The 27,971-nt window shown below is 41.5% G+C and overlaps 1 protein-coding gene across 1 annotated transcript; it reads left to right on the top strand.

Moving 5' to 3' along the window:
- Positions 1 to 419: 419 nt before the first annotated feature.
- Positions 420 to 27,971, top strand: HEATR6 (HEAT repeat containing 6; the record flags this gene model as incomplete). Its single annotated transcript, XM_081110232.1, has 20 exons — positions 420 to 677; positions 2,996 to 3,103; positions 5,471 to 5,611; positions 6,080 to 6,195; positions 6,993 to 7,107; positions 8,138 to 8,239; positions 9,391 to 9,528; positions 12,148 to 12,449; positions 13,355 to 13,532; positions 13,844 to 14,050; positions 14,503 to 14,602; positions 16,594 to 16,949; positions 17,964 to 18,086; positions 18,447 to 18,533; positions 20,827 to 20,961; positions 21,926 to 22,048; positions 22,751 to 22,875; positions 24,273 to 24,369; positions 25,461 to 25,665; positions 26,505 to 27,971. 20 exons carry the CDS (start codon positions 420 to 422, stop codon positions 27,044 to 27,046), a joined length of 3,558 nt encoding a protein of 1,185 aa, XP_080966358.1. The 3' UTR covers positions 27,047 to 27,971.

The following is a 27,971-nucleotide window of genomic DNA, read 5'->3' as shown; positions in this document are numbered from 1 at the left end:
CACAGGGGGAGTCCCCACCAGCCGCAAGGAATACGGGGGAACGGAACCTTATTCGGGGCGGTTTTGTGCCTGGGAAAAGGCCAGGGGCTGTGACAGATGTCCGCAGAGGAATGGAGTAGAACCAGCAGTTTCTGCCACTGCCATCCCCAATGGCCCCCCTCCAACTCCAGCCCGAATCGGAGGCGCTGGTACTCAACGGGAACGTCATCCCTGCTCAGGAGCAAACTTTCTGGGAGAACAAACACAGTCTCCACCTTCCGTCAGGGCCCAGGGAGAGGTGAGCGGGGGTAAGTCTCCGAGCTAAATATGGCAGGTGTTTAGCTCCAGTCTCGGGATCTGTTCCCGCAAGCCCCGGAACCCTAAGGCTTCGGGTTCTGCTCTGAATAAGGCGTGCCCGGAAGTGGAGCGCGGGGCCCGGGATGCCCCGGAAGTACTTCCCCACGTTCTACGTCGGAAACATGGCGACCGTGCAAGTGGCCTGCTCCCCTTTGGGCGGGCCGCCGCGAGAGGCGCCGCGGGAGCTGCCCCGAGAGCAGGGCGCTGGCTTCCGCCGCCTGTCGGCCCGGCTGCGCGCCCTGCGCCCGGATGACAGCAGCGCCGCCCGCACCGAGATCCACCTGCTCCTGGACCAGCTCATCTCCGAGAACTACGGCGCGGGCGGCGGCGTGGCCCCGGAGGTAGGCGGGGTGCCGGCGGGGCGGACTCCGGGCGTCTGCGGCCCCGGCCCCACCCCTCGGGGACCCTAGCCCGCAGCTCCCGGCTGCCTCTCCGGGCTCTTCTTACCCCCCTGCCCCTGCCACTTCTCATTCCTTCGTTCCAGGCTGGTGCCCCTTCCCTCTGCCTGGGAGACCCGGCAGTGCTGGCCACACGTGCATCTTTCCAAGCCCGACTGGGTGACTTCTGCTCTGATCCCGACGCAGGTGTCATCTCTGCTTTCCCCTTCCCGCTCCGCTCCCTGCGTCCAGAATACTCTGTATATAAAATTCCCTGCTGCTAGTTATTTATTGAGTGCACGGTGCAGGGGCCACGTCCTGTGCTTTTCCGTGTGCGGTTCCAGGGACTTGAGAGCGTGGGTATTATTCAGTCTGTTTCACTGGTGAAAACACGGAGGCTCATGAAGATCCAGTGTCATTGCTGGCCAAGGCAGAGCTGGGATTGGAACCTCCGTCTGTCACAAGTCCCTGCCTTTTCCGGTCCTTCACGCCAGCTCTGCCTCCCTCTGCCACCCCTTTGGAAGTACTTTGCGTGATGTTATTCACACGACAGGCCTTGGGTACCGTTCACTGCATTCCCCGAACACTGACCCAACACACTGGTGCTCACAGGCACCTCGGACTTGACAGTTCCTAACAGGGAGTCCACATACCATCCCCTAAACACACACACACACAAGCACATGCACAGTCTGCCAAGTCCCACAGGTGCAAACCGGTTCTTCCCCTTCCCTTCCTTCCGGAGCCTATCCAACCTGGATTCTTTACAGTCTATCTCCTCATATGCCTCTGTCCGTCCCTCCTCTCCGTACCAAATGCCAATGCCTAGGCCCTCGGGCCAGGGGACTGACTCTTCCTGGACTACCCCACTTGTCTCCTCTAACTTATCGCCTGCCTCCATCCAGCCCTTCTACAGACCATTCTTTGCTTCACCGACAGAGTGATCTTTTCTGTAGTGGAAGAAAATCTGACTGGAGAAGTAGAACTGTTGATTTGGGAAGATCTTCAATATATATTAGTAAATGCTCAAGGCAAATTACAGAACAGTTCATACCGTATGAGACCAGTATAGGGCGGGGAGATTTAAGAGTGTATGTACGTTTACAGATACAAAGAGTTCACAACAAAATAAGAGTTCGTGTTACTAGGGAGCAGAGTGGAATTAAGGGAGTAGCTGGGGACTTTTGTTTTATTTGTATGATTAGATATTTTTGTACCAAAAATAGGTGCCTTTCCAGTTTCCTGTTCTGTAACTCCTCTTCCTGTGCCCTGTGTGCAGTCTTTTACAACTTACTGTTCCGCAAGCACCTGTTGGTATTTCACTCCCACGAGTATTTCCAAGTCTTCGCACTCCATTCCCTTTGCTTCCAGTGTCTGTCAGGCCTTGTCTGTCTACAGGTTGGTACTCATCCTTCAGATCATTCCACATTCTGCTGAAAACTCACTTCCACAAGGCCTCCCTAATTACCATTATCCCAGAGTTTGTACTTCATTCTTTTAGCGCTTAGGTCACTTTAAGTATTTGTATTTCATCTCCCTCATTAGATGGTGAGCTTTTTAGGGCTCATAAATATGTTTGTTTATGTTTGGAGCACAAAGACCTGGCACATAGTAGGTGCTCAGAGCCTTTTTATTCAATAAACATCAATGAATGAATGGTGCAATTTTTGGTTTTTTAGAATTCCCTAATTTTACCTTAAATTCATGCAAGCGTCATTTCTGATTTTCCCAGTGGCAATGAAAATCTGGTTTACTGCCCAACTGGCATGGCTCAGAGGTTGAGCATCAACCTATCAACCAGGAGGTCACAGTTCGATTCCTGGTCAGGGCACATGCCCAGGTTGTGAGCTCAATCCCCATTGGGGGGAGTGCAGGAGGCAGCCCAATGATTCTCTCTCATCATTGATATTTCTCTCTTTCTCTTTCCCTCTCTTCCTCCCTCCCTCTCCTTTTCTCTCTGAAATCAATAAAAATATTTTAAAAAAAGAAAATCTGGTTTGCTACTTTTTGGTATGTTTTACTTCAGTGTGTGCTTTTATATTATGGAAGCCTTTCTTTGGCTATTAATTATACTGCTTCTACTTATGTAGATTCTGGAATCTTTAACCTGACAAAAACCATATTAATTATTTCCAGCACATCCTATTTTTGTGCTGTCATTTCCTACTTTCTGCCTCAATTTTGAGTGTAAACCATTCACTTTCATTTTGCCTTTTGCAGAGGGGGTTCTTCACGTGACTGTACCACCTTTCATTGTCTTTTTTTGTTTTTGTTTTCGGTAGGATGTCAGTACTCTTCTTGTCCAAGCTTGCCGACTGGTGCCTCTTAATCAGAATCATCTTGTCAGCAAAGTGTCTCAGCTTACCCACCATTTACTTAACACATTACAGGTAATCATTCATGAAACTTTAGAATTCAGATTGTGCGCTTTGAGAGTAAGTACCTTTGAAACACTGCATCTGTGTTTGGTATGATAGGCTGGTCTTTTGAGAAGCTAGCAGTGGTTCTCAACCTGTGGGTCGTGACCATCAGAAAACACACATAGCATATCAGATATTTACATTACGATTCATAACAGTAGCAAAATTACAGTTATGAAGTAGCAACGAAAATAATTTTATGGTTGGGGATCACCACAACATGAGGAACTGTATTACAGGGTCGCGGCATTAGGAAGGTTGAGAACCACTGAAAGAGAAAGGAAATGCCTGCTAAGAATGATATTAAACAAATATAACTTATTTTTTTAAAAAATTCTGTACAATTCTAGAAGTTTCTCCAGATATGCTGTACAATTCTAGAAGTTTCTAAAGAAACCAATTTCACACAGGCCCCCAGGTCTTAAAATTTTTCATGAAGGTGTATTTGACCAAGATATATCTAATAATAAATTGGAATAGTCCTCTACACCTCTCCTATCAATATTTTTTTTCCTCTTTCCAAAAACTGCCATTTTTTTGGTCTACTTTTAGTATTTTTAAACATGAGAAGTAGCTTAGAGGTAAGAGGATGCTAGATAAAAACACCCTTTTTTATATCGAGATCTATACTATAGCTTCCTTCTCTCTAGAACTGTTTCCAACTTGCTAAACAAATTTATTATTTTTTTAATGAATGGTTAAAATATTAAAGCTATTACTATAAGATACTACATGAGTATATGAATGTAGGAATGTAGTTCACACAAAACTTATTAATTTAGGGTGCTGTTGACTTCAAGAAACAAAAGCCAACCCAGGGTAGCCAAACAATTTTTTTTAAATTATGCCCCAAGGGAGGCAGCTCTAGGGGTACTTAAAAATAAGAGGATTACTGGTATCTCAATTTTGCCACCTGCAGTATATGGGTTATCCTTAGCCAGCATCTCTCACAGCCATAAGAAAACTGATGACTGCTTCAATTCCAGGCATCAATGCAAAATAAAGAACACCCAGCAGAAGCAAGTGTTTATTTTATGTCTTTTTTTTTAAGAATGAGGAAATTTGGCCCACATGTGCTCCAGTAGACCTCCCTTGATATTTGACTGGGGAGATGTAGGTCATATGAAAACCTCTCTACAGCAGTTTGATCAGGGAATGGTATGACCATAAGTGGCTTAAATCGGGAGTTTCAACCTTGATTGCCCATTAGAATCACCTGGAGGGCTTAAGCTCCCTAGATCAGCGGTCGCCAACCTTTCGGACCTCACGGACCACCAGTGGTCCTCAGACCACCAGTTGGCGACCGCTGCCCTAGATGATTATAATGTGAAGTTGAAACCTAACATCACGGTTTCTCGCCCTCAGCACTATTGATTTTGGATTGGATAATTCTGTCCTGTGCATTATAGAATGTTTAGCAGAATCCTTGGCCTCTACCCACTAGATGTGTGTAGCATTCCTCCAGTTGTGACAAATCATAAATGGATACAAACATTGCCAAATGTTCCCTAGTGGACAAAATTGACCCTGGTAGAGAGCTACTGTCTTAGATTAATTAGGCTTTACCCTCAGGTCTCATGTAGAAGAGGTGGGCACCCAAACAAAATCTTAAAAAGAGGAAGTAAATGGCGGTAGGTTACCAACAGTGTCTGCTGCATGTGACTTCATAAATGGAATAATGCTGTTTTCAGGTTTAGAATTTTTCAGGTTGATGTGATAGCTTCTGAATGTTTACTGTTCTTAGGTATATCATCTTTGTCACACTGGCAGTTGGAATCATTTCTAATCACCTATGGCCTCTACAGCCCTTAATCAACTCTCTAGCATTTGATGATAGTTTATCTCAGTTGTCTGTGAGTTGGTATTTGGATTAGCCTACTTTGTCCCAACAAGATTATAAACAACTGGAGGACAGGGTTATGGAGACCTTTTAGCAATTTAGTAAACATTTATTCACAATGTTTTTGTTGAGCATTTACTTACTATGTATAAGGCAATTTAGTTGAATGAAGAAATTTCAATGGATTGAGCCTTACATATCTGTATATTTACAGCTGCCAATGTCTGGTTAGTTCAAGGAAAAGTTACAAGGACTTTGCCAGATTCTTCTTTGAGTAGAGGGAGTAAAGGGGAAGAAATAAACAAGACTGAGGCAATGAGAAGGCCCTGTCTTGATCAAACTTTCAAGGCCTATAGAGCTGATCTTTTTGACACAAACAAGATGGACACACACACTCCCTTTCTTACATAGTTTAATTCAGATGAGCATATGTGTCTGAAACAAATTAAAAAAATTTTTGAAGTAGATCATATGTATTTTTTTTTTTCTATCTATAGGTGATAGTTGATGAGCGAAACCTGGATTTTTTGTTGGCGTATACAATTTCTGCAATTCAACAGTGCAGCTCCTGGACACATGTGAAAATTCTTCAAGCCCTGGCAGCTTTGGTTTACGGCAATGGCTCAAGATGTCAAAAGGTATTTTAAACTGTGTTCTGTTTGTTTTTTATTTTTGTTTTTTGAAGGGTTATGAGGACAGGTCCTGAACCAACAGGCCTTTTTTCAGGTTTCTGTCCTGCCATTAATTAGATGTGTCTTAGCAACCTTTACTCAACCACTCCGAGGCTCATTTCCTCTTGTGTAAATAGTTCCTCAGGGATGAAGTGAGAATACTTGTAAAGTGCTTGGTACTTGGTAAATGTTAACCATTATTATTTATTATCATTACGTAGCCAAGACTAAATACCCCAGCAACTACCTAGGCTGGGAGTGATGATTCTTACTGATGTCTTTGGGCATATCTTTGCGTCCCCATCGAAAAGATTTATCTAGCAGCTAGTCTCTTGGTATTTAACTGCCCTTTAATTTAAAAAATGAAATCTGTCTAAAGAGTAATATTTTTCAGAAGCTATTCTTTGACCAACGCTGGCTGCTGTTTTGTTTTAGTATCTCCCAGACTTATTAGGCAAGAGTGGACTCTTGATGAAGTTGAGTGACTTGGCTCAGTCTGACCCTGAAGTTAGGAGGGCTGCAGTGCATTGTATGGCAAACCTATGTCTCAGGTACGTGGGTCCCATCAGACTTCCCGGTTGTAATAACATAGGGCCTCTTGTGGGCTCCTTGTAGGTGGTTCAATCTGTCTGAAGCCAGAGCCAACTTAGAAAATCAACCTATTTTGCATTTCCCATGTTCTTTGCTAATAATATATTGCTTATTTTTAACTCTCATATTGTTTGTAAAGAAAGCTTGTAGAGAAATGAAGACTAGGACCTTATTGCTAAAATATAGTAAAAGCGATATATGTGCAGTATGTCAAGTTTTTGTTTTCTACTGGTATAAATTCTAATCTTACTCAGTGTTTTAGAAGGATCTATTCATATGAATTTAAGCTTTGGTGAGATTTGTCTGTGAAGGCCAATTTCTTCTAAGAAAATGAAACCAATCCCAGCTGCCCAATTCTAGATTTATGCAGTAGAAAGTGAGCAGCACAAACTTGAACTGATTAGGATATTTTGTCTCTACATTGCAGTGTTGTCCAGGGACTAGGAAGGCATGTTCAGCTGTGTGATTCTGACTTGACAGGATCTGTCGGCATGATTCCCTTGCAGAATTAAATAAGATTTCTTTCTCCATACTTCTTCCGCTACAAACTTCTGTAACTTTTCCCTATGGAAACCTTTCTCCCTTCTTCCAATTCATTTCATTCTTGAGCCTGTACCCAAGTACACAGTCTTCCATAATACAGTTTCATTCAAGAGCACATTCCAACTCCGTCAGTCTATATTATTGCTACTTTTAATTCTATTCTTGACAAGACCCATTTCGAAGGAAACTGACTTGCTTTCTCGGTGTGTTTTAGTGTGCCAGGACAGCCGTACTTGGAGGAGCCCTACCAGAATATCTGCTTCCAAGCTTTCTTGACCATTTTACAGTCTCCAAAATCACCTGATATGGATGATATCACGTTTTGCATGGTAGGTGGGACTATCACTAATCTTGTGAATGCAACAGATGAGACTAGAAGCAGCAGTGGTACCAAAGCCGTTACCAAGGATTGTAGTTTGGTTGCTACTAGTATATTAGTTTTGTCTAGAGATCTAGGCATAAGTGGAATGTTGATAACCTAAAAAGACTGAAATCATATCTTTCAAGTTTAAATTACAAGAAACTGTTTTTGTTTGTTTTGTTTTGCTGTTGTTTTTGTTTTGCAATTCTAGGCTTTTAAAGAACACTATTTTCCCCCCTCCTGACTATAAAAGCAATATAGTTTCAGACTAGTGACTTTTTTATTTGTTTTTATTTAGTTATTTTTAATTTAATTCTCACCTGAGGACATGTTTATTGATCTTTTTTTAGAAGGGCAAAACGGGGTGGAGGGGAGAATTAGCTTTTTATATAATCATTGTCATAATTGATGGAAATCGAAGTTTTCTCAATGTTTCCACTATTTCAAAAAGACTGCAGTTTACATCCTCTCCACGGGAGGAGCATTTCTTAAGGATAGAATTCTGGAAATGAGGTTACTGAGTCAAAAAACCAGTCTTGATCAGAATTGCTCTCCAGAAACCGCTCCCACACTCAGTTCTGTGCCTTTGAGAGCTGCTGAGGTGGTTGTATCGTAGAGTCCCTGCTGCTTATCTCTGCTGCCACTCTTTCATTCCTCTCACATTCTTCCCACTGAATGTCTCCTTTTTTTTCTTACCATTTGTACATGCTGACTTGGAAACACGTATACAAGACCACTCTTATTCAATAAAAACACTCTGTTCTAGAAAATAACTAGTAGTTCACCAGATATCTTCCCTGGATCTTCATGGGGTATTTTTGTGTTTTTTCCCCCGTCCCCGCCCCCCCCCCCCCGCCCCCACCCCCGCCGTCCCTGTTTAAAGGTTGTTTCATCATCTAAAGACATTTTCTCTTCCATCATAAGTGATGCTAGAAAGTTGATCCCTGGGCGACCAAATTTCACTTACCTTTAAACTTGGTCTTCTTTTTTCCCCATAGTTGTTACAAAATGCATTAAAAGGTATACAGTCTCTTCTAAATGGTGGGAAAATGAAATTGACACAGACTGATGAACTTGGAGCTCTTCTAGCTGTGCTCAAGGTAAGGCATTGTCTGTTTAAACCCACATCCTGATTATGGTTAATATCTTTCCTATGTAAACCCCAGGCATAAGGACCATGTTATCACACCAAGGCTAGTTTTGGGGTATTATGTTTTAAGAAAGAAGAACAAAATGTTCATATTCAAACTTACTTAAAATCAAGAACTGAAAACAATAAACCTTGCTTTATTTAGTACATGTCTCAAAATTCTAAAATTTTATCTTTCTTAACTTAGGAAGGGACTTTGTATGATCTGGAAATAATTTAATTTTAGATGATCTTGAAACTGTATTTGAAAGAAGAACCAGGTCTTCTCCTTGCCTCTCCCCCCCCCCCCCTATAATAGATAGGCCGAACAAGATGTGTGTCAGGCCCTAGCTGGTTTGGCTCAGTGGATAGAGCGTTGGCCTGTGGACTGAAGGGTCCGGGTTCAATTCCAGTCAAGGGCACATGCCCCGGTTGCGGACTCGATCCCCAATAGGGGGTGTGCAGGAGGCAGCCAATCAGTGATTCTTATTATTGACGTTTCTCTCTCTCTCCCTTCCTCTCTGAAATCAATGAAAAATGTTAAAGAAAAAGAAAAAATGATGTGTGTCAGTAGGCTGCCAGGACATCCTTTGGCTTCCAAGCCTGCCAGTCAGTGGGAAAGTCAGGTCAGCCTCTCTGGGGATCCAACTGTCATCAGTACGGTCAGAAAATTGTAAGAAGCTTTGTGCTAGCCTCAGATGAAAGCCATGTATGATAACTTAGCTTTATCGTGACTGAAATTTTAATGTTTTCCCTGTGCCATCTCCCCTACTCCCAAAGAGATAGGCAGACAGATATCTACGTGTGGACATGGATAAGCTAAATTAAAAATTTATATTTAGATAAAATAATTACATAAACCTGGATAAATTTTATAAGTTAATAAATAAAATAGTAAGTAAATGAATAAACTAAAATCAGGTCTAATCTGGTCTGATCAAATCAGATCTAGCTGGATGTCATTAAACTCTTCATTAAGTCTTATAAGCTATCCTCAGTCCCATTTTTATTTCCTTAATAAGCTTCTAAGCATTAATTTGTTGTCTTTGTGATCCAGAACATAATGAATGATTCTGGTTCTTTATGGTTTTTTGCATGTGCTTTCTTAATCGTCATCATTAGAAATCCATGTTTCATGGACTCCCCGGAATAAACATAGAGATGCCCACGGTGTTATACCCGACTCCACTTCCTCAGTATGATGGACGACCACCTCTCAAATTGCAACTACCAGAATCCAGTGCTTCTCGACCAACTATGGTACATTTATGTCTATTTAGATTTAAGTTGCAGATTGTTTTTATTGCTTGCTATGTGTTTTCTATAATTTGCATCACTATTGTGCCAAAGGCTCATTTGAATTTGGTTCAGTTTAGGGATTTTAAAATAATAAATTTAAATTCAACACACTGCTGAAAATACCATTTAGAGCATCTTATACTTGTAAGATATCTAGTAAGTATAACAGCAATAAAAATGAGCATTCACTTTACACCCAAAGCCCAGCATCCTCATCCCTCAAATGCTCAAGAGCCAACAAACTTTTCTTGTGAAGGGCTTGTTGGTATATATTTGCAACTGATGTCCTAGTGCAAAAGCAGCCACTATGTTAATGAATGGGTGTGGCGTATTCCAATAAAACTTTATTTATAGAAACAGGCTGTGTGTTCGAGGCTGGATTTGGCCTTTGGACTATAATTTTTCCTCTCTAGACCATTAGTTACCAGTCAGCGGGTGGGTTAATACTTCCCAGCAAAGATCTTTTAACGTATCTTTAACTGGTTTTGAAGTGTGTGATGGTGCGTCATCATGAAGCAAAAGTGTCTTCTGGCCCATTCTGGTGGTTTTACAATCAAAGCGTGGTTCGAATTGACTATTTGTTGTCAGTAGTGATCAGTAGTAACGGTTTCATCTGATTTTAGAAGCTCATAATACCACACCTTCCTGATCCCACCAAACGCAGAGCATTGTCTTCTTTCCAAAGCGATTTGGCCTTGCAGTCAATGTTGATGGTTGACCTGGATCAACCCATGATTCTGTGCGTTTGGGATTCTCAGAATAAATCCGCTTTTCATCGCCAGTCACAATTCAATGCCAAAGACTTTCTTTTGTGCCGTTGAAGCAACATTTTACTGATGACTTTTTGGTTTTCCATTTGTCTTTCATTCAGTTGACGTGGCACCCATTTTTCTTCCTTTAAAATCTTCCCCATTGCTTGTAAACGATCGGAAATTCTTTGCTGAGCAATGTTTAATCTTTCTGCAAGTTGTTTTTTTGAGTTTGACACGCGTCTTCATCCAATAATGCTTGTAATTGGTCTTCAGACTTTTTTCTGTTGACCTGGATGTTCTTTGTCTTTCACATCGAAATCCTCACTTTTAAAGCGTTTAAACCAGTGTTCACAAGTATATTGAGATGGAGATGTTCACCATAAGCTTCCTGAAGTATACGATAACTTTCAGAAGCACTTTTCTTCAAAATAAAGTAATGAATTAAAACTTCCCGCAAATGCTCTTTTTTTGGCATGAAATTTGACATTTTTAAGCATAGAAATATCTATGATGTTAACACCTTCAGAAAATTTGACGTATGAAGTTTTGAAGCTTGTCAATATAATAAAATAGCATGCATATCAAATCACATATATATCAACATATGTGTAACTCCATCTATTGAAAAAAATCCGCATTATTAACCAGTACACATAGTAGACTGTTTTTAGGAGTTTGAAGGGAAAGGCGAAGATGGATAAATAACTGCAATGCAGTATTGGGATTTCTTTCATCAGCATATTCACAGAGTACTTTGGGAACACATTCAGGACAGCCAAACAAATTGCGGAGTCAGAGACTTTTTAAAAGATGTGGCTAAACTAAGACTCCAGAATGAGTATTAGTACAGAAAAGGAACATTTTTATTTTGAAGGAACAAAAAATGCAAAAATATAGAAAATGAGAGTGCATATAGCCCATTGTTAACCAGTAGGTGTAGAGTGTCAGGTGTGCAGAAGGGAAGGGTCAGGCAAGTATGTAGCAGAGGCCAAATCATAAGAGTCTCGTATAGCATGCTAAGGAATTTGGATTTTTATCATATAGGGGGTAGAGATTCAAAGAATCTTATAGAGCAGGGTGAGATAAGATTTGCATTTTAGAAAAATAACTGGTAGCAAGTAAAAGGGGATGAGACTGGAGCCACATTAATAATCTAAGATAGGAGTGATGAGGACCTTCTTCCCCAAGGTCATGGATTTTGAGAATGCAGACGAGGGCACGGATTCCAAAGATTTGGGGATGTCAAAAGGCAATTGGAGAAAAGTAACCGGCTTTTACTTAATATCTACACCTACAAAGCCCCAGTGCTCTAAAACATGCATTGTACCTAATGGATGAATGTCTCTCCCACACACCTAGAGTGGTACTTACTATGGATCTTGTTTGGGAGAACTGAGAAAATAGTCACTCGTCATTTTCTATAGACCTTGATTCTCTTGCAGAACCCAGTTGAGAAGGCTGAATGCTTTCACAACAACTGTGCAAGGTAGGTGCTGTTAGCCTTATACTTACGTGATGAAGGTCAGGCTCACAGGGGCTCAATGATTTGCCCAGGGTCACAGAGGTGGAATATACCTGGTAACCCAGGCCACAAGTTTTGCTGTCCCACATTTTTCATACCTTGCTTCTTATAATCCCATAGAGTACGTGTGAGCACTTAGCATAGTGACTGACACATGGGGTGTTAAGTAAGTGCCACTTTTTTTTACTTCTTTCAAGTATATGTTGGGGACATATTTGGTAATTAACAAATGAGAAAGGAATAGTGACTCAGGAGCTGTTTTGAGATCACTATCATATATATGTTTTCATTTGTTCTTATCATCAGAATAGAAAGAAAAGATCAAAAATAAAACCAAGGAAAATCCAGCCAGGAGAGGAAGAGGAGGAGGAAGAGTCCAGTGGTGAAAAAGAAGCAGCCCCAGTTACTGGCGTGGGCAGAGGGAACTTGCAGGAAGGGAGCACCCCGTCTCCCTCCTCCTTGGCTGCCCAGAGTTTGCGGTTAGATGGAAGTGGAGCTGCAGGAAAAGATGGAGTCTCCTCGCCCTTCAGTCCTTCCAGTTGGAAAAGGGTCAGCAGTAGTGAGTCAGACTATTCTGATACTGAAGGAGGCATGCAGAGTAAAATGAGGTAGTAGTATTTTGTTATATTTTTATATTCTAAATTGCATGTAAGTTTTTATAACTTTGCTTAAAACACTGACTGCTGCATGTGATCCAACTTAAATATTCTAATTTTTATGGGGCTTTGCATTACTCAGCATTTTGCCCATTCTCTTGATTTGCCTTTGTGCATGAGGTTTCTCTGCCTGGAATATTCTTTCTTTTTTTTTTTTGTCTTTTTGTCTTGTTAACCATTACTCAGCAGTCATGTCCTCTGAGAAGCCTTTTCTGAGCTTCCCCGCCCCCATTCTGGCTTAGGTGACCTTTTTACTTATCTGTACCTTAGTGTCAATCATAATGTGTTGTAGTTCTCTCTTCAACTCTGTCTCTGCCATTAATAAGCCGGCCAATGGCAGGGGGCTGGTTTATGTCTGCCAACCTCAGCACAATGTCTGGCACATCTGTGAGGATACTTAGGACATGTTTGTTGGATGAATGGATACTCTGCAGTTTCCTAACATCAAAATGCTGCCCTTTTCATGTACCTTTGGTTGTGGGCACATCCCCAGTAGGGGGTGTGCAGGAGGCAGCTGATTGATGTTTCTCTCTCATCGATGTTTCTAAGTCTCTATCCCTCTCCCTTCCTCCCTGTAAAAAATCAATAAAATATATATATTTTTAAAATGCTGCCCTTTTATTCTCTATCTAGTTGTGTGTTTTTAATTGTCAACTTTATTAATGTTATATAAACAAATTGCTTTAACATGTTTTCATTGTATTTTGAAAAATAATTTTTTAATATTGTATTAGCATCTTTAGGACTTAGAATGTTGAATTTCTCAATGTATCGTTTGAGTTGGCTGAAATTTATTTATGCTTATATTTTTAAGAACTATTAAAAGACTTTTTCCTTTTTTCTCTTGGTTATTAAAGGTCTTACCAAGCCAAAGTTCGCCAAGGAGCATTAGCTTGTTTTCTTTCTACTATAAAATCAATAGAAAAAAAAGTTCTTTATGGCTACTGGTCAGCCTTTGTTTCTGATACTCCTGAGCTTGGAAGCCCACAGTCTGTTTCCTTGATGACTCTTACATTAAAAGATCCTTCCCCAAAGGTAAGAGCACTTAGATTCTCAGTCTTATGCTAGGAAGAAAAACGTTACTGTTGTTTTCTCTGCCCTGTTGTTTTTGTTGTTTTCTCTGCCCTGTCCAATCTTACATGAACACAGCTCTTACTAATACCAACCCAGGTGTGGGGTGCAAGGGCCTAGCTCATGGCTACTTTTAGGACCTGGTAGATAATCCCATTGCCTTTATTCCAATTAAAATTATCCTAAAAATTTTGAAAATGAAAAATGTATATCGGAAGAAGGGGATCTGATTCCTGATTTTTAACTAACTGATGTGAATCATCCTGAAATTTCAGACGCGTGCCTGCGCTCTGCAAGCTTTGTCTGCCATCTTGGAAGGCTCAAAGCAGTTTCTTTCTGTTGCTGAAGATACCAGTGACCACAGAAGGGCTTTCACTCCCTTCTCTGTCATGATCGCTTCCAGTATCAGAGAGTTGCACAGATGTCTTTTGTTAGCATTGGTGGCTGAGTCATCCTCACAGACCCTTACTCAGATCATTAAGGTAAATGTGCCAAGTTATCTGTTTCAATTTTGTATAATGTGTTTTAATTGTTTTATTGCTTAAAGTATTACAAAGAGTATTACATATGTGTATAATGTTTTGCAATGCTGAAAAGTAACTTGACTTAAGAATATAACTAAGTAGTCATTTTATTTGAAGATATCCTATTTGTACCTACTTATTTGATCTTACCTACTACCCTGTATGTCCAAATACATGATTTACTAAAAACAAGCAAACAAAAAAACAAAGAACACTCCTTTATATTTAGTTTTAAGTTGTACCAATGAGAAAAAAAAGTTCTATCTTCCTCCCACCCCCAAAGACAGAAAAGAAAATGAGTGATTTTCAAATAAATGTGAAGACTTCTTTTTAAATTAAATGCTGTAAAATTTTGTTTTTATGTTATGGCTTAATCGGGTCTGTTAAGCAGCTATTCTTGTGCTTTGCAGTGCCTTGCAAATTTAGTATCAAATTCACCTTATAACCGTCTGAAGCTCAGCCTGCTGACCAAAGTCTGGAACCAAATAAAGCCTTATGTCCGCCACAAAGGTTGGTGGGAATTTAAAATTATTTGCTTCTTTATATCTGTCAAATCTAGATTATTAGTTTAAAAATATTCACAGCAATTGTACAGCTCTAAGATATCTCTACTTACCCTCCCCAGTGTTCAGGAGAATCAGATTGCTAGAACTCCACTTTTGACCTCTGAAGTACCACTGGATGGAAGTGAGCTGGAAAATTGATTGTAAAGTTGAATGCCTCTTTGCTACTTCAGTGCAATAATCAGGGTATCCCTTTAGACTGAGCCAAGTGCAAGGGATCCCCTCCTATATGTAATAGTTTATATCCTTTAGTCATAAGTAGAGGATGGATGGACAGTCAGATAGACAGACATCATCTTTTTAAAAAGAAAAACTGGAATATAAAACCTAACTTCTTCAACTTTATTTCCTCTGAAGATCAGATAAAATTCCAGAACCTCAAATCCCCACTAACTACAGTCTTGTTTCTTGGTATTTCCTGACTTCTTCCACACATAATATGCAGGGGTAGGCAAAACTAGGGTTACCGTTGTGAGTACGTGAAACATCTTGTATTATTTATTAATTATTGTATTATTTTCCATATGAACAACTGTAAATCTACTTTTGCCAACCCCTGTATATGTACGGTAAACAATTGCCTTTAAAACATTTGTTTTTCTTTTGTTTGCAAGCTTTATGATCTGACCACATTCTAAAAAGTTCAGTTTTTTATTCAAAATTACAGAACTTGATGGAGGTGTGGATTTTTTCTGTGACATCGTGGGAGGGGTCCTGGACCTGGAGTCAGTCGGACTCCCACTTCTGCCCTCTCTGAACTCTAATTTCCTCCTAACAGGAAGCATTATACTTACCTCATAAGACTTATAAGGCTTAACTGAAATAGTGACGTGTAAACTGAGTCCAGTTCACTCCTTTTACCAATGTGTAAAATGGGACCCCAAAAGATAAATCTTGCCCTAAGGTGTCTCATCACATTAGTGACAGAAGTAAGATTAAAACAACCCAGGCCTTGTGGCTCAGTCCTCTGCTTATTCCACTACATCTGTAAGCCATGTCTCAGAGGTCCCTTTCAAGGGTCTGGCTCTGTCCTCCATCAACTTTTTATTAATAAAATTTTCAAATCCACAAAAATTTTCAAATTTGAAAGAATAGTACATTTTGTTCCTGAACATCTATATCTCTACCTAGATTTAACATTGTTAATTTTTGTCATATTTGCTTTCTGTCTCTTTTTACATATATATGTGTGTGTGTATGTATATATAAATATGTGTATATATGTGTATTTTCATGTATGTGTATATATTTATATTGACTTTTTTCCTTGAGCCATTTGAAAGTAAATTATAGATATGATATTTTACCCTAAATACGTCAGCATGCATATCTTAAGAATAAAGATAACTTAAAAAACACAAAACCAGTTTCCACCTAAGAAATTTATATTGATTCCATAATATTGTCTACCATCTTATCCACATTTAAATTTCCCCATGTGTCCCCAAAAGTCTTCTACAGCTTTAAAAAAAACACACGTCTGTGCTCGCTTCGGCGGCACGTAGACTAAAGTTGGAACAATACAGAGGTTAGCATGGCCCCTACGCAAGGATGACACGCAGATTTGTAAAAAACAAAACAAAACACCTATGTTCATTCAAGGTTTATATATTGCATTTAGTTTTTATGTCACTTTAGCCTTTTTAAATCTAGAATAGCCCCCAACCCTTTTTTTTTCTTTCATGATACTGAGTTTAGGAAAAGTCCAAGCCAATTGCCCTATAGGATATCTCATATTCTCCGTTTATCTGATAGTTTCTTCATAGTGTTAACTTCTATTTCTGTCCCCTGTATTTCCTATAAGCTAGTAAATAGGTCTGGTTTAATTAGATTCAGATTAAACAAGGAGGCCATAATTCTTAGTTGCTTGCAGGAATAACTGTGGTCCTTCTAACAGCTGTTCCCATGGTGATAGAGTCTTACTGTTTCCTTTGACAGATGTTAATGTCCGTGTGTCAAGTCTCACACTCTTGGGAGCCATAGTATCCACTCACGCACCTTTACCTGAGGTTCAGCTGCTTCTACAACAGCCCTGTTCTTCTGGACTCAGCAATAGCGATTCAGCAACTCCTCACCTCAGCCCCCCTGACTGGTGGAAGAAAGCCCCCGCAGGACCCTTTCTGGAAGAAGCCTCAATTAGCTCCCCAACGGGGTCTTCCGAGCCCTGCTGGCTCATTCGACTTTGCATTTCCACTGTTGTGCTGCCCAAGGAGGACTCCTGTTCAGGTAGCGATGCTGGCTGTGCAGCAGGAAGCACCTACATGCCATCCCCCATGCGACTGGAGGCCTTACAGGTAGGAGGTGTCATTTCCTCGTCTCTGGAACGGAAGTTAATTATTCTTCCTTCATTGGGTGCGAGTGAGGAGTGAGTCTGTGAACATATGTAAAGCTGAGCCGCGTCAGTGGTGTCAGTGGGAGTTGTATTGTAGATGTGAGTGCCTTGTTTATTGGTCCTTATTTTGTTATGATTGTTGGTGGCTTTGGTTGTAAAATGTCAGGTTCACTCATTTTCATTGCAAGCCATTTTACTCACCTCAGGTACTATATGACAGATATAATAATTATATGTAATTCTGAAAGATATTGTGTAATATTTTTTTAAAACGTATTTTTATTGATTTCAGAGAGGAAGGGAGAGGGAGAGATAGAAAAATCAATGATGAGAATCATTGATGAGCTGCCTCCTGCACACCTCCTACTGGGATCAAGCCCGCAACCCGGCCATGTGCCCTTGACCGGAATCTAACTCGGGACACTTCAGTCCACAGGCTGACACTCTATCCACTGAGCCAAACTGGCTTTGTGGTTAATATTTTATCTTCTCTCTGCTTAGAGACAACAAAATATAATTTTTCCCTCAAAGGAAGAAAACAACTCTAGATTAAAGTACTTGCTTTTTCTGTACTCAAGTATGATCTAAGACAGGTTTGGTCCTGGAGTCTTTATCTGCTTAATATTAAACATGTTCATTAACCTCTTTAACCTTTAACTTTTTTAGCCTTAGTTTCTTCAGCTGAAATGTTAAATTAAGATCTACCTCAAAAAATTATACCCAGGCTTCCTTAAATGCAATAATGTTGATAACCTTAATGAAACATATTTTGTAAATTATAAAGCACTATAAAATTATATGATATAGCTCATTGATTTTAGCCATAAAATAAAGATTATGGTTGTTCTGCCTTTCATTCAACATCATATTTCAACACTTTGTTAAGTGTGAGTGGTTTCTGAAATATTGAAATACTTTTCTGGGTATTGCAGCCCTGCATTCAGGGCTTGGAGTTCATGCTCTGTTGTCTTTTCAGGTGCTGGCTCATCTGGCAAAGGGCTACTTTTCAGTGGCTCAGGTCTACTTGATGGAGCTTGCAGAGGTGATTTGCAAGTGCATGGGGGAAGCAGATCCTTCTATCCAGCTTCATGGAGCAAAGGTGATTTTCATGAAAAGCCACAGGCTCTTTTTCTTTTCTTCCTTTTATATTCTTCCTTCTGTTGCCTGTTCATCAGAGGTTTCATCAAGGGTTTTCTGGTAGGAAAGTCATACATTCCTCTATTTTCAGCTCTCTATATAGACCCAAAGAATTGATTTGGGAAGAGATTAACAATACAGTATATAGCTGGTGATTTTGTTCCGGAAAGAGTACCTCTGACATAGAAGTTACATAGAAAAGAAAGAATCAGTTGGAAATTATTTTTCCCCTTGATTTGAGGTAATCTTCACATGGAAGTAGTCTTTTACCTCCACAGTTCTAATACTCTGCTTTGATAACCTGTTTCTTTTACCTTCACAGCTTCTGGAAGAACTGGGTACAGGCTTAATACAACAATACAAACCAGATTCTACCCTAGCACCTGAACAGAGAGTGCCCGTCACCTTGGTAAGTAGATGTCAATTCATAGATTCCTCTTTTCTTAGTGCTTCGGTCAGTTTATTTTTTAGGTTCAATTATAAAGTGGAGTGGATGGTTTTTTTCCGATGTCAAAAACTTACGGTTTTTTATCTTGGATAATGAGATACTAGGATAAATAGGTTTTATTTGCATTTCAGTTTATTTGCAGTCCAGGGTGTGGTAAGATTATGTGTAACCAATTATTAGCTATGCAAAAACCAATGATTTCTTTTGCACAAAATATATTTGGTTACTCAGCCTGCCCAAGAGGCAGACTAGAATGGTGAGGAGAGCCTAGAATTTAGAATCAGAAGACAAGAGATCAAATTTAGGGAGCACCACCTAATTATGTGCTTGTGAATATAGTTTCTCATTTTAAAGAAGAAGAAAAATCCTTAACTCCTAGGGCTGTTGGAAGATGGGTTGAAAGGTAAAGATGCTGACAAATAGTAGTGCGCAATGAATGCTAATCCCTCACTGCCGCAACCCCCTTCCTGACTCCGGTTAAATTCTTGAGATGTTAGGTTGTGTCTGTTACCCCCACACTGTGCCAGTTCTTCTTTGGAGAAGGAACACGTGACCTCACCGAAAAGGGCTCCTACTTAGTGCCAAAAGCAAAGTCAATGCAACAGTTTTCTCCCTCTGCCCTCCTCATCCCGTTTATCCTTTTTCCTTCACAGTTTCCAGCATCCTTGCAGGGAATTAAGAATGTCTAGCCCGAGTCCCTTCCTTCATCTGCTACTAAAGCTGAAATGTCACCATTTGCAGGGAGATGAGTTGAGTTTTGCTATCAGAGAGACCTGGGTTGGGATCTAAACTTCTAAACTTCCCCTTGTCTGTCAAGTGACTGGGCAAGACTCTTAAGCTGTTCACATTCAAGTATTGTTTCCTCTTTAAAAATGGGATATACTTTCTGTGTTATCTATTGTTGAATAAGAAATTATCCTGAACTTGGCTTAAAACAGTATACATTTATTCCCTCGCATACTTTCTCTGGGTCAGGAATTGAGAGCAGCTTAGCTGAGTGGTTGTGGCTCAGGACTCTCATGAGGTTGTTAATCAGGATGATGGCAGGGGTGGAGTCCGCTGAGCTTGACAGGCTGGGAGGATCTTCCAAGGAGACTCACTCACATGCCTAGCAAGTTAGTGCTGGCTATTGGGAGCAGGCCTCGCTTCCTCCCCACCAGGACCTCTCCAGAGGGCTGCTTGAGTGTTCTCTTGACTTAGAAGCTGGCGTCCCCCGCAGCAAGTGAATCAGAGAGAGAAGGGGAGAGAGAGAGAGACAGAGAGACAGAGAGAGAGAGAGCGCGCGCGCTGCAGGGTTTTTATGACCCAGCTTCAGAAGTTTCAGTGTCATTACCACACCATCCTATTGGTTACACAGGTCAGCCCCAGTCAGTGTGGTAGGGGACTGCCTCTTAAACTTTAGGCGGCGAGGATCACTGTGGGCCATCTTGGAGGTCGGCAACCACGGCTGTCCACATTCTCCTGGTGTGGGCTGGGGAAGGCCCAGACTGGGTTTCCAGGAGCGAGGATTGTGGGGAGGACAGAACTGGGACACAGGATACATGGCAACACTTAGGACTAAATCTGTGCGGCAGAAAGTGAGACAGCGAAACTCCAGACAGGCGTGCAGAGTGAAAGCCAGGGTTTTATACAGCATGGGAAGGAAGTTGGGAAGGCACTCTTCCGATGCCTCCCTTGAGGGACTTTGAAATGAGATGATTCTGCAAAATGCTTAAACAGAGCCTACTGTTCAATTTCAGGGTCCACCATGCACCGAGTACTACGCTAGGAACTTTGTACATGGTATCATATTTTCTTCTCTTTTTTAAAAAAAGTATTTTTATTGACTTCAGAGAGGAAGGGAGAGGGAGAGAGAAACAGAAACATCAATGATGAGAGAGACACAGTGATGGGCTGCCTCCTGCACGTCCCCTACTGGGGATCAAGCCCACAACCCGGGTACGTGCCCTTGATCAGAATAGAACCCGGGACCCTTTAGTCCACAGGCCGATGCTCTATCCACTGAGCCAAACCAGGTAGGGGCACAGTATCATTTTCTTATCACACAAACTCTGCCAGGTAGATGTCTTTGCCCTGCTTCACTGAGGAGGAACCAGAGCTTAGGTTTAGTGACTCGTCCAAGGTTGCAGAGACAGGAAGCCATGGCTGAAGGACTCATCCCCAGCTCTGCCTCTGGCTCAAGGCCCAGAGGCCACTCCGGGACCCTGATCTCTGTGCCCATGAGGAATCTGGTTGTAACTGTACCCTGTTCCAGGTGGTGCTCTTCTGGACCATGATGCTGAGCGGGCCTTTACCCAGAGCCCTGCAGAACGCAGAGCACCCGACGCTGCAGGCCAGCGCCTGCGACGCCCTGTCCTCCATCCTGCCAGAAGCCTTCAGCAGCCTGCGGGTAACGTCAGGAGTGGGTTCTCAGCCTCCAGTGGTGCCATCACAGCTCCAGTTTGATTTTGATTCTTTCTCATTTTGAACCCATTTTCCACATCATCTCTGAGGAAACGTGCTTATTCTACTTGAGTGTGGGGTGAGGGCAATGGGAAAACTTAAAACCTTAATGTCTCGGGGAAGTTTTTCCTCCCCATGCAGAGATTTCAGATCCCGAAGTTAGAAAGACCTGGGTTTAAATTCTAGCCCTTCCATTTTCTGGCTCTTTGATTATCTTAACTTCTCTAAAACTGCCTTTATCATCTATACCTAAAATGGGAATTATGTGAGTAATAGCAAGAAGTATGTGAAATATTTAGCTGGTGCCCAACCCATATGGTATTCAAACCACTCCTTTCCTCTAGTTCTCAATGGCATTTGCATCTGTTTTCACTTATATAAATTAGCTTTTGAAAAAATATGTATTTTGTATTGATTTCAGAGAGGAAGGGAGAGGGAGAGAGAGAGAAACATCAATGATGAGAGAGAATCATTGATCGGCTGCCTCCTGCATGCTCCTCACTGGGGATCGAGCCCACAACCCAAACATGTGCCCTTGACCAAAATCGAACTCAGGACCCTTAAGTCCACAGGCCAACACTCTGTCCACTGAGCCAAACTGGCTAGGGCTAAATCAGCTTTATAAAGAAGGCAGCTTTAATGAAGTAGGAGAATAAAATGACCTAATTCACACAGCTGTACAGGTTAAATGAGCACAGATGCTGTGTGTGCCCTGCGCCCAGTCGGTGCTCAGATATTAACTGGATCTGAAGCGAACCTTTGCTCTCTACCAAGGTAGCCTCAAGGTCTCAGTTGTGTTTAACTCCTGAATGCGAACTCAGACACAGACATGACATACCACAGTCACTTGTCAAAGACCCACTCATGGTTATTTCATTCTCGCTTTCTTTTGCCAACCTTTCTCACTGCAGAGTGACTGGCAGATCCTGTGCATCACAGTGCTGCTTGGGCTGAACGACAGCAAGAACCGTTTAGTGAAAGCTGCAGCCTCACGGGCCCTCGGAGTCTACGTGCTTTTTCCCTGTCTCAGACAGGTCAGATGATCCTGTGCAGCTCTCCAGAGCCTCCTTATAGTCCCTATCAGTCCTTTTCTGTTGGTGGATGGAGAGCTCTTAAGTTGGACAGTAAAGGAGATTAAACTGCTTTGTAATCTGGTTTCCTTACTTGCCACTAAAATCTGGGAATACCTAGAGTTCATTTATTTTTAATTACTTAGCACACTGCCCAGGACCCTAGATGCCCAGTAAATGTCTAATGAATAATTGAAAAACATGAGATGAGGCATTACCATGTGGTAGTAATAATTTAGAAGGCTGACAGAGTTTTTACTAAGAAGGAAATAAATTTCTCTTACTTGTGGATCTCACTAAGTAAATAGGACGTGTTTTGGAAATGCATTCATTGTCAACATCATTTCTCAAGGTGGAGAACTATCCAAGCACAGAATTCATAGGTAACTCTCGCAGGCCAAGGGAATAAGATACTTGTGCTTAGGCTTCTCAGGTGTGTGTGGCACATACCAAAATCATGGGAAACCTCCCCCTGGGATTTTAATGAGTGTCCACATTGTAATATATACAAAGAATAGTAAATGGATGAAGTAAATGAATTTTGATTTCCAAATAGAAATTTGTGGTAAAGGTTTATTACTTTATCTGAAAATAAACTGAGAATTTCCAAGGTAGCAGTGTGAACTTCTAAAGTAACTACATCATTTTGTTTTGTTTATCTTATAGGATGTCATATTTGTTGCAGACACAGCAAATGCAATATTGATGTCACTTCAAGACAAGTCTCTGAATGTACGGGCCAAAGCAGCCTGGTCCCTGGGCAACCTGACAGACACTCTGATTGTCAACATGTAGGTGACTCAGCTCATTTCCCCTGTGTAACTTCTGAGGCTGAGGTCCCTACTATAAAGGAATTAACAACAATTTCTTCATATTATGTAGTCAGTCTTCCTGGCTTGTTTGTTTTATATTCCTTGAAGTAATAAGAATAGTAAGCTTAATATCTATATATATAAAAGCCTAAGCAACCATGGACCATTGGACGTTTGACCAGTAGCTATGACACACACTGACCACCAAGGGGCAGATGCTCAACACACAGGCATGGGAACATGGAACAGACTGATGAATCTCAGAGGGAAGAGGGAGGGGGGAGGGGGGAGGGGGGGGAAAGATTAACCAAAGATCTTATATGCATACTAGAGTCCCAGTGCATCGGTGGAGTCCCTTGGCCTGACCTGCAGGGATTGGGCTGAAACCCAAAGTCTGACATCCCCTGAGGGATCCCAGATTGTGAAAGGGCGCAGGCCAGGCCAAGGGACCCCACCGGTGCACAAATCCGTGCACCAGGCCTCTTAATATATGTATAAAAATACTATATGCTGGTAAGAAATAGATCCAACATTACAGAAAATGTGGAAACACAAAAGTGGAAATCCAAAACCTTTGTAATGGTTGCCCTACTTTTAAATATCACATTTGCATGTTTTTTGTTTTTTTAAAACATTTTATTGATCTTTTTACAGAAAGGGAGGGAGAAGAATAGAAAGTTAGAAACATCAATGAGAGAGAAACATCAATCAGCTGCCTCCTGCACACCCCCCACTGGGGATGTGCCTGCAACCCATATACATGCCCTTGACCGGAATCAAACCTGGGACCCTTCAGTCCGCAGGCCGACACTCTATCCACTGAGTCAAACTGGCTAGGGCCATATTTGCATGTTTTTAAGTAATATATTCACAGGTTAAAAAATATCAAACAGTACAAAGGGATAGTCAGTGTGAAGCCTTTCTCTTATCTTAATCTCCTAGTATCCCTCCCCAGAGGCAACTCGTTTCTCATACAATCATATACAAATTTAGTGTCCTGCTTTTTGTCGCTTAACTTTAACATATAACATATATAAGCATTTTCCTGATTTCTGCTGACTTTTTATAGATCATTACTTATTGCACAGTCATCACCGTACAATGATTATTTAACCATTTCCCTATTATTGGACATTTACATTGTGTTAGGCTTTTGCATGAAATCTCCATTTAAGTTATTTCTATTGGTTACATTCCTAAATGTGGACCTTCTAGGTCAAAAGTTATAAACTATAAGTTCTCCGTATAAGCAGGACTGATTTGTTAAGCTGTTTTCCTAAAGTTTTTATAGTTATACTAAGTGAGTATATTTCAATGTATCTACATTTTAATGGGTTTCACCTTTTAACATGTTTTGCCTGCTTTGGGGGGAACAGGGAAACACCAGACCCCAGTTTCCAGGAAGAGTTCTCTGGCCTCCTGCTCTTGAAGATGTTGCGATCAGCTATAGAAGCTTCCAAGGATAAAGACAAGGTAGACGCACAACAAAATCTAGTGTTTGTCAGGTAGATGCTTAGTGTATTGTAGCTTCATTCCACCAGGTAGATCCCTGTTTCAAGGAGAGTTAATATGCATTCAGGGTATAAAGTGCCCTGTACTTGTACAGCTTGTTTCTTATCTCCTATCTCATAAAAAACATCAGTGACAAACAAAAAAACATCAGTGCCATTTGTAATGCTACTCCATGATACGTCCATGTTTTAATACAAGTCCAGTTTTTTCAAAAAATCTTTAAGTAGACTGGACAAGTCAGAAAGGTGAGCAGCCTTGGTTTTTAATATCTGCTGTTACTCTTAATAAGTTTAAGAAGCATAATCCTGGGCTTTTGGATCAGGCAGACGTGGTTCAAATCCTGGCTTGCCCTTTAGTGGCGTGTGACCTTTGGTGCGTTATTTAACTTCTGTGAAGGTCAGTTTCCTCATTTCTAACATGGAAGTTGTTACATATACCTCTTTGGACTCTGCGATATCTCATCTTAAAGCACCTAACACAGTACCTGACCCATATCAAGTACTGTACTTAATTTAGTACAGTGGTTCTGAAAACCTGGGAAGCCCTACCTCAGACTAACTCAATCCGAATTTCTAGTGTCAGGATCTGGGAATTGGTTTTAAAAAAGAAAGCTCCCCAGATGATTCTAGTATGCTACAAAGAAGAAATTATTTTTCTCTAGTAGAAAAGCATGGCCTGGGATTATGAAACCCAGCGTGTGTGTGTCGTCCCCCCCGCCCCCCCACAGCTCTGCTGCAAACCGGCAGTGTCCTCTTGCCCCGGGGCTCCCTGCCATCTCTAACTCGAGGGAGATGGAGATCTCCGAAGTCCAGTCTGACACTAAAACTGTCAGGGTGAGGAACCTCTGTAGAACCTCACCTTTCTTGTGGCTCAGTGTGAGCCATGCCAGACCTTGCGGAATTTTGAGAACTCGCACCTTTATGGGCTGCGTTTTTCATTAGCTCTCTGGCTTCAAGACGTCTAGGGCCTCCTGTGTGTTTTAAAGCCGACATTATACTTTCTGCCATATCTTTTGGCAAAACAGGCTTCTAATGCTTTTATATTTATTCTAGGTAAAAAGCAATGCAGTCCGGGCCCTTGGAAATTTGCTTCATTTTCTACAACCATCTCATATAGAAAAACCCCAATTTGCTGAAATCATCGAGGAGTCTATCCAGGCCTTGATCTCTACTGTTCTGATTGAGGCTGCCATGAAAGTCCGATGGAATGCTTGTTATGCTATGGGAAATGTATTTAAAAATCCTGCTCTTCCATTAGGTAGGACAGTTCTCAGCTCTCTGGTGGAGGGCCTCTTTGGCCAGTACACACCATCTATATTGTTATTAAAGATATTCATCACAATATTATTTATCACAGTATTAGAAAAAAATGGAAACATACTGAACACCCAAGTTTAGGGGAATTGTCTGAGATAACCATGGTATATATATTCATTGGGATATTTTGTTGCCATTTAAAATGATGTTTACAGCCTGACTGGTGTGGCTCTCTTGTTTCAGCATCATCCTGTGCACTGAAAGGTTGCCTGTTCAATTCCTGGTTAGGGCAAGCACAAGCTGCAGCCTTGATCCCCAGTAGGGGGTGTGAGAAGGCAGCCCGTTGATGTTTCCCTCTCCCTCCCCTTTCCCTCTCTCTAAAAATCAATTAAAAAATATATATGTAGAAATATATATATTTTTTTATTAATCCTCACCCAAGGATATTTTCCCCCCATTGATTTAGAGAGAATGGAAGGGAGGGAGAGAGACAGAAAGAGAAACATTGATGTGAGAGGCATCAATTGGTTGCCTCCCACATGCATCCCGACCGGGGCTGGGGACCAAGCCTGCAACCCAGGTCCATGCTCATGACTGGAATCGAACTCACGACCCTTCAGTCCCCAGGCCAACACTCTAACCACTGAGAAAAAGCCAGCTACGACCAATTAAAGATCTTTTTTTAAGTACCCAAAAATGTGGCAGTAATTCTTTAAAAAAAAACAAGACATAAACTGATAACTTGAGCACTAATGTAAATGTTTCCTTCTGCATGCCCCTCCCCTTCTCCCCCTGTTGATTTCTAAATCTTCATTCCCTTTAATGACTGGATTCTTCTAGGAACAGCTCCGTGGACCTCCCAGGCCTACCATGCCCTGACATCGGTGGTGACATCATGCAAGAATTTCAAAGTGCGCATCAGATCTGCCACCGCCCTTTCCATCCCAGGCAAGAGAGAACGCTATGGGTCTGTGGACCAATACGCTCAGATCTGGAATGCATTGGTCACTGCCTTACAGAAGAGTGAAGACACCACAGACTTCTTGGAATTCAAGTACTGTGCCAGCTTACGGACCCAAATCTGTCAGGCGCTGGTTCACCTCTTGACCTTGGCCAGTGCCTCAGACCTTCCTTGCATCAAAGAAACCCTTGAATTGAATGGGGACATGGTCCAGTCCTATTTCCTACAGTTTTTAAAATCAGGAGCAGAGGGAGATGACACTGGAGCACCCCACAGCCCACAGGAAAGAGACCAGATGGTCAGAACAGCCCTGGAGCACATCAGCAGTGTCCCGGCACTGGCTGGCGACACAGCCAAAAGGGCCATCGTGGCCTTTTTAGACAATATCCTGACTGTTTATTTTGACTCATCTGGATCATAAGTAGCACTCCTAGGATGAACGAATCAGTGAATATTCTACCGTACTTTTCAGGGGTCAAGTGGTAACAGGAAGACCCGAGCTGGAGCATCAGATATTCAGGATTTAATCTTAGGGGTGAAAGGAATCCGTCCACTGTTTATTTAGAATGAGTTAGCAGCTGGTTAAATTTTTCTAGCCCTGGCCAAGTAGCTCAGTTGGTTAGAGCATCATCCCCTTAAACCAACATTGCAGGTTCAGTCCTTGATTAGGGCACATACAAGAAGCAACCGATGAATGCATAAATTGGAACAACAAATCAGTGTTTCTCTGTCTCTCCTTCCCTCCCTTCCTCCCTCCTTCTCTCCCTCTCCCTCATTTCCTTTCTCTATAAAATCAAATTTAATGTTTTCTAACAGGGCTCAGCCACTTTAGAGGGTACATTGGCCATGGTCCAGGATGTTGGAACCTCTGTCCCATGCAACCAGGAGCCAAGGAGTTGGGTTGTAGTGTGGGCGGGGCAGATTGTGGGGTTGTGAAGGGTGTTACATCTCAGAAGTTTAACAACAACAAAAAAAGACAGCAAAAGGATTTAGAAGTTTTGTCTGTGGGAATTGCCTTCCTTTTGTAATAAACCATTGAAAAATGGCGTGTCTATAATCTCCTGTTTTTATCAAGTTGCATTTATAGAAAGCTGCACTGAACTCCCCATGTGCCCACCCCAGAAACCCCTCCATGCCTCCTGAAGGAAGAGGCTTGTTTTCTTGTCATTTTCATAAAAGTAAAAATGTGTCATGTGCAGCTTAGTCCTGGTTCTTTGGGCTTTCACTGGTGGGATTCTTGATGAAATATTGTGAAATATTTTATCAAGAAATATTTGGATGGTTTCATTTGGTAAGTCACTCTAATCCTCTGCTTATCTTGAATAAAATCTAGTATTTTTCTTTTT

This window comes from Myotis nattereri (assembly GCF_964212035.1).
Source record: "Myotis nattereri genome assembly, chromosome: 16".
Taxonomy (NCBI): domain Eukaryota; kingdom Metazoa; phylum Chordata; class Mammalia; order Chiroptera; family Vespertilionidae; genus Myotis; species Myotis nattereri.
The sequence above is the reverse complement of the archived record's forward strand: the minus strand, read 5'-3'. Positions and strand labels throughout refer to the sequence as shown.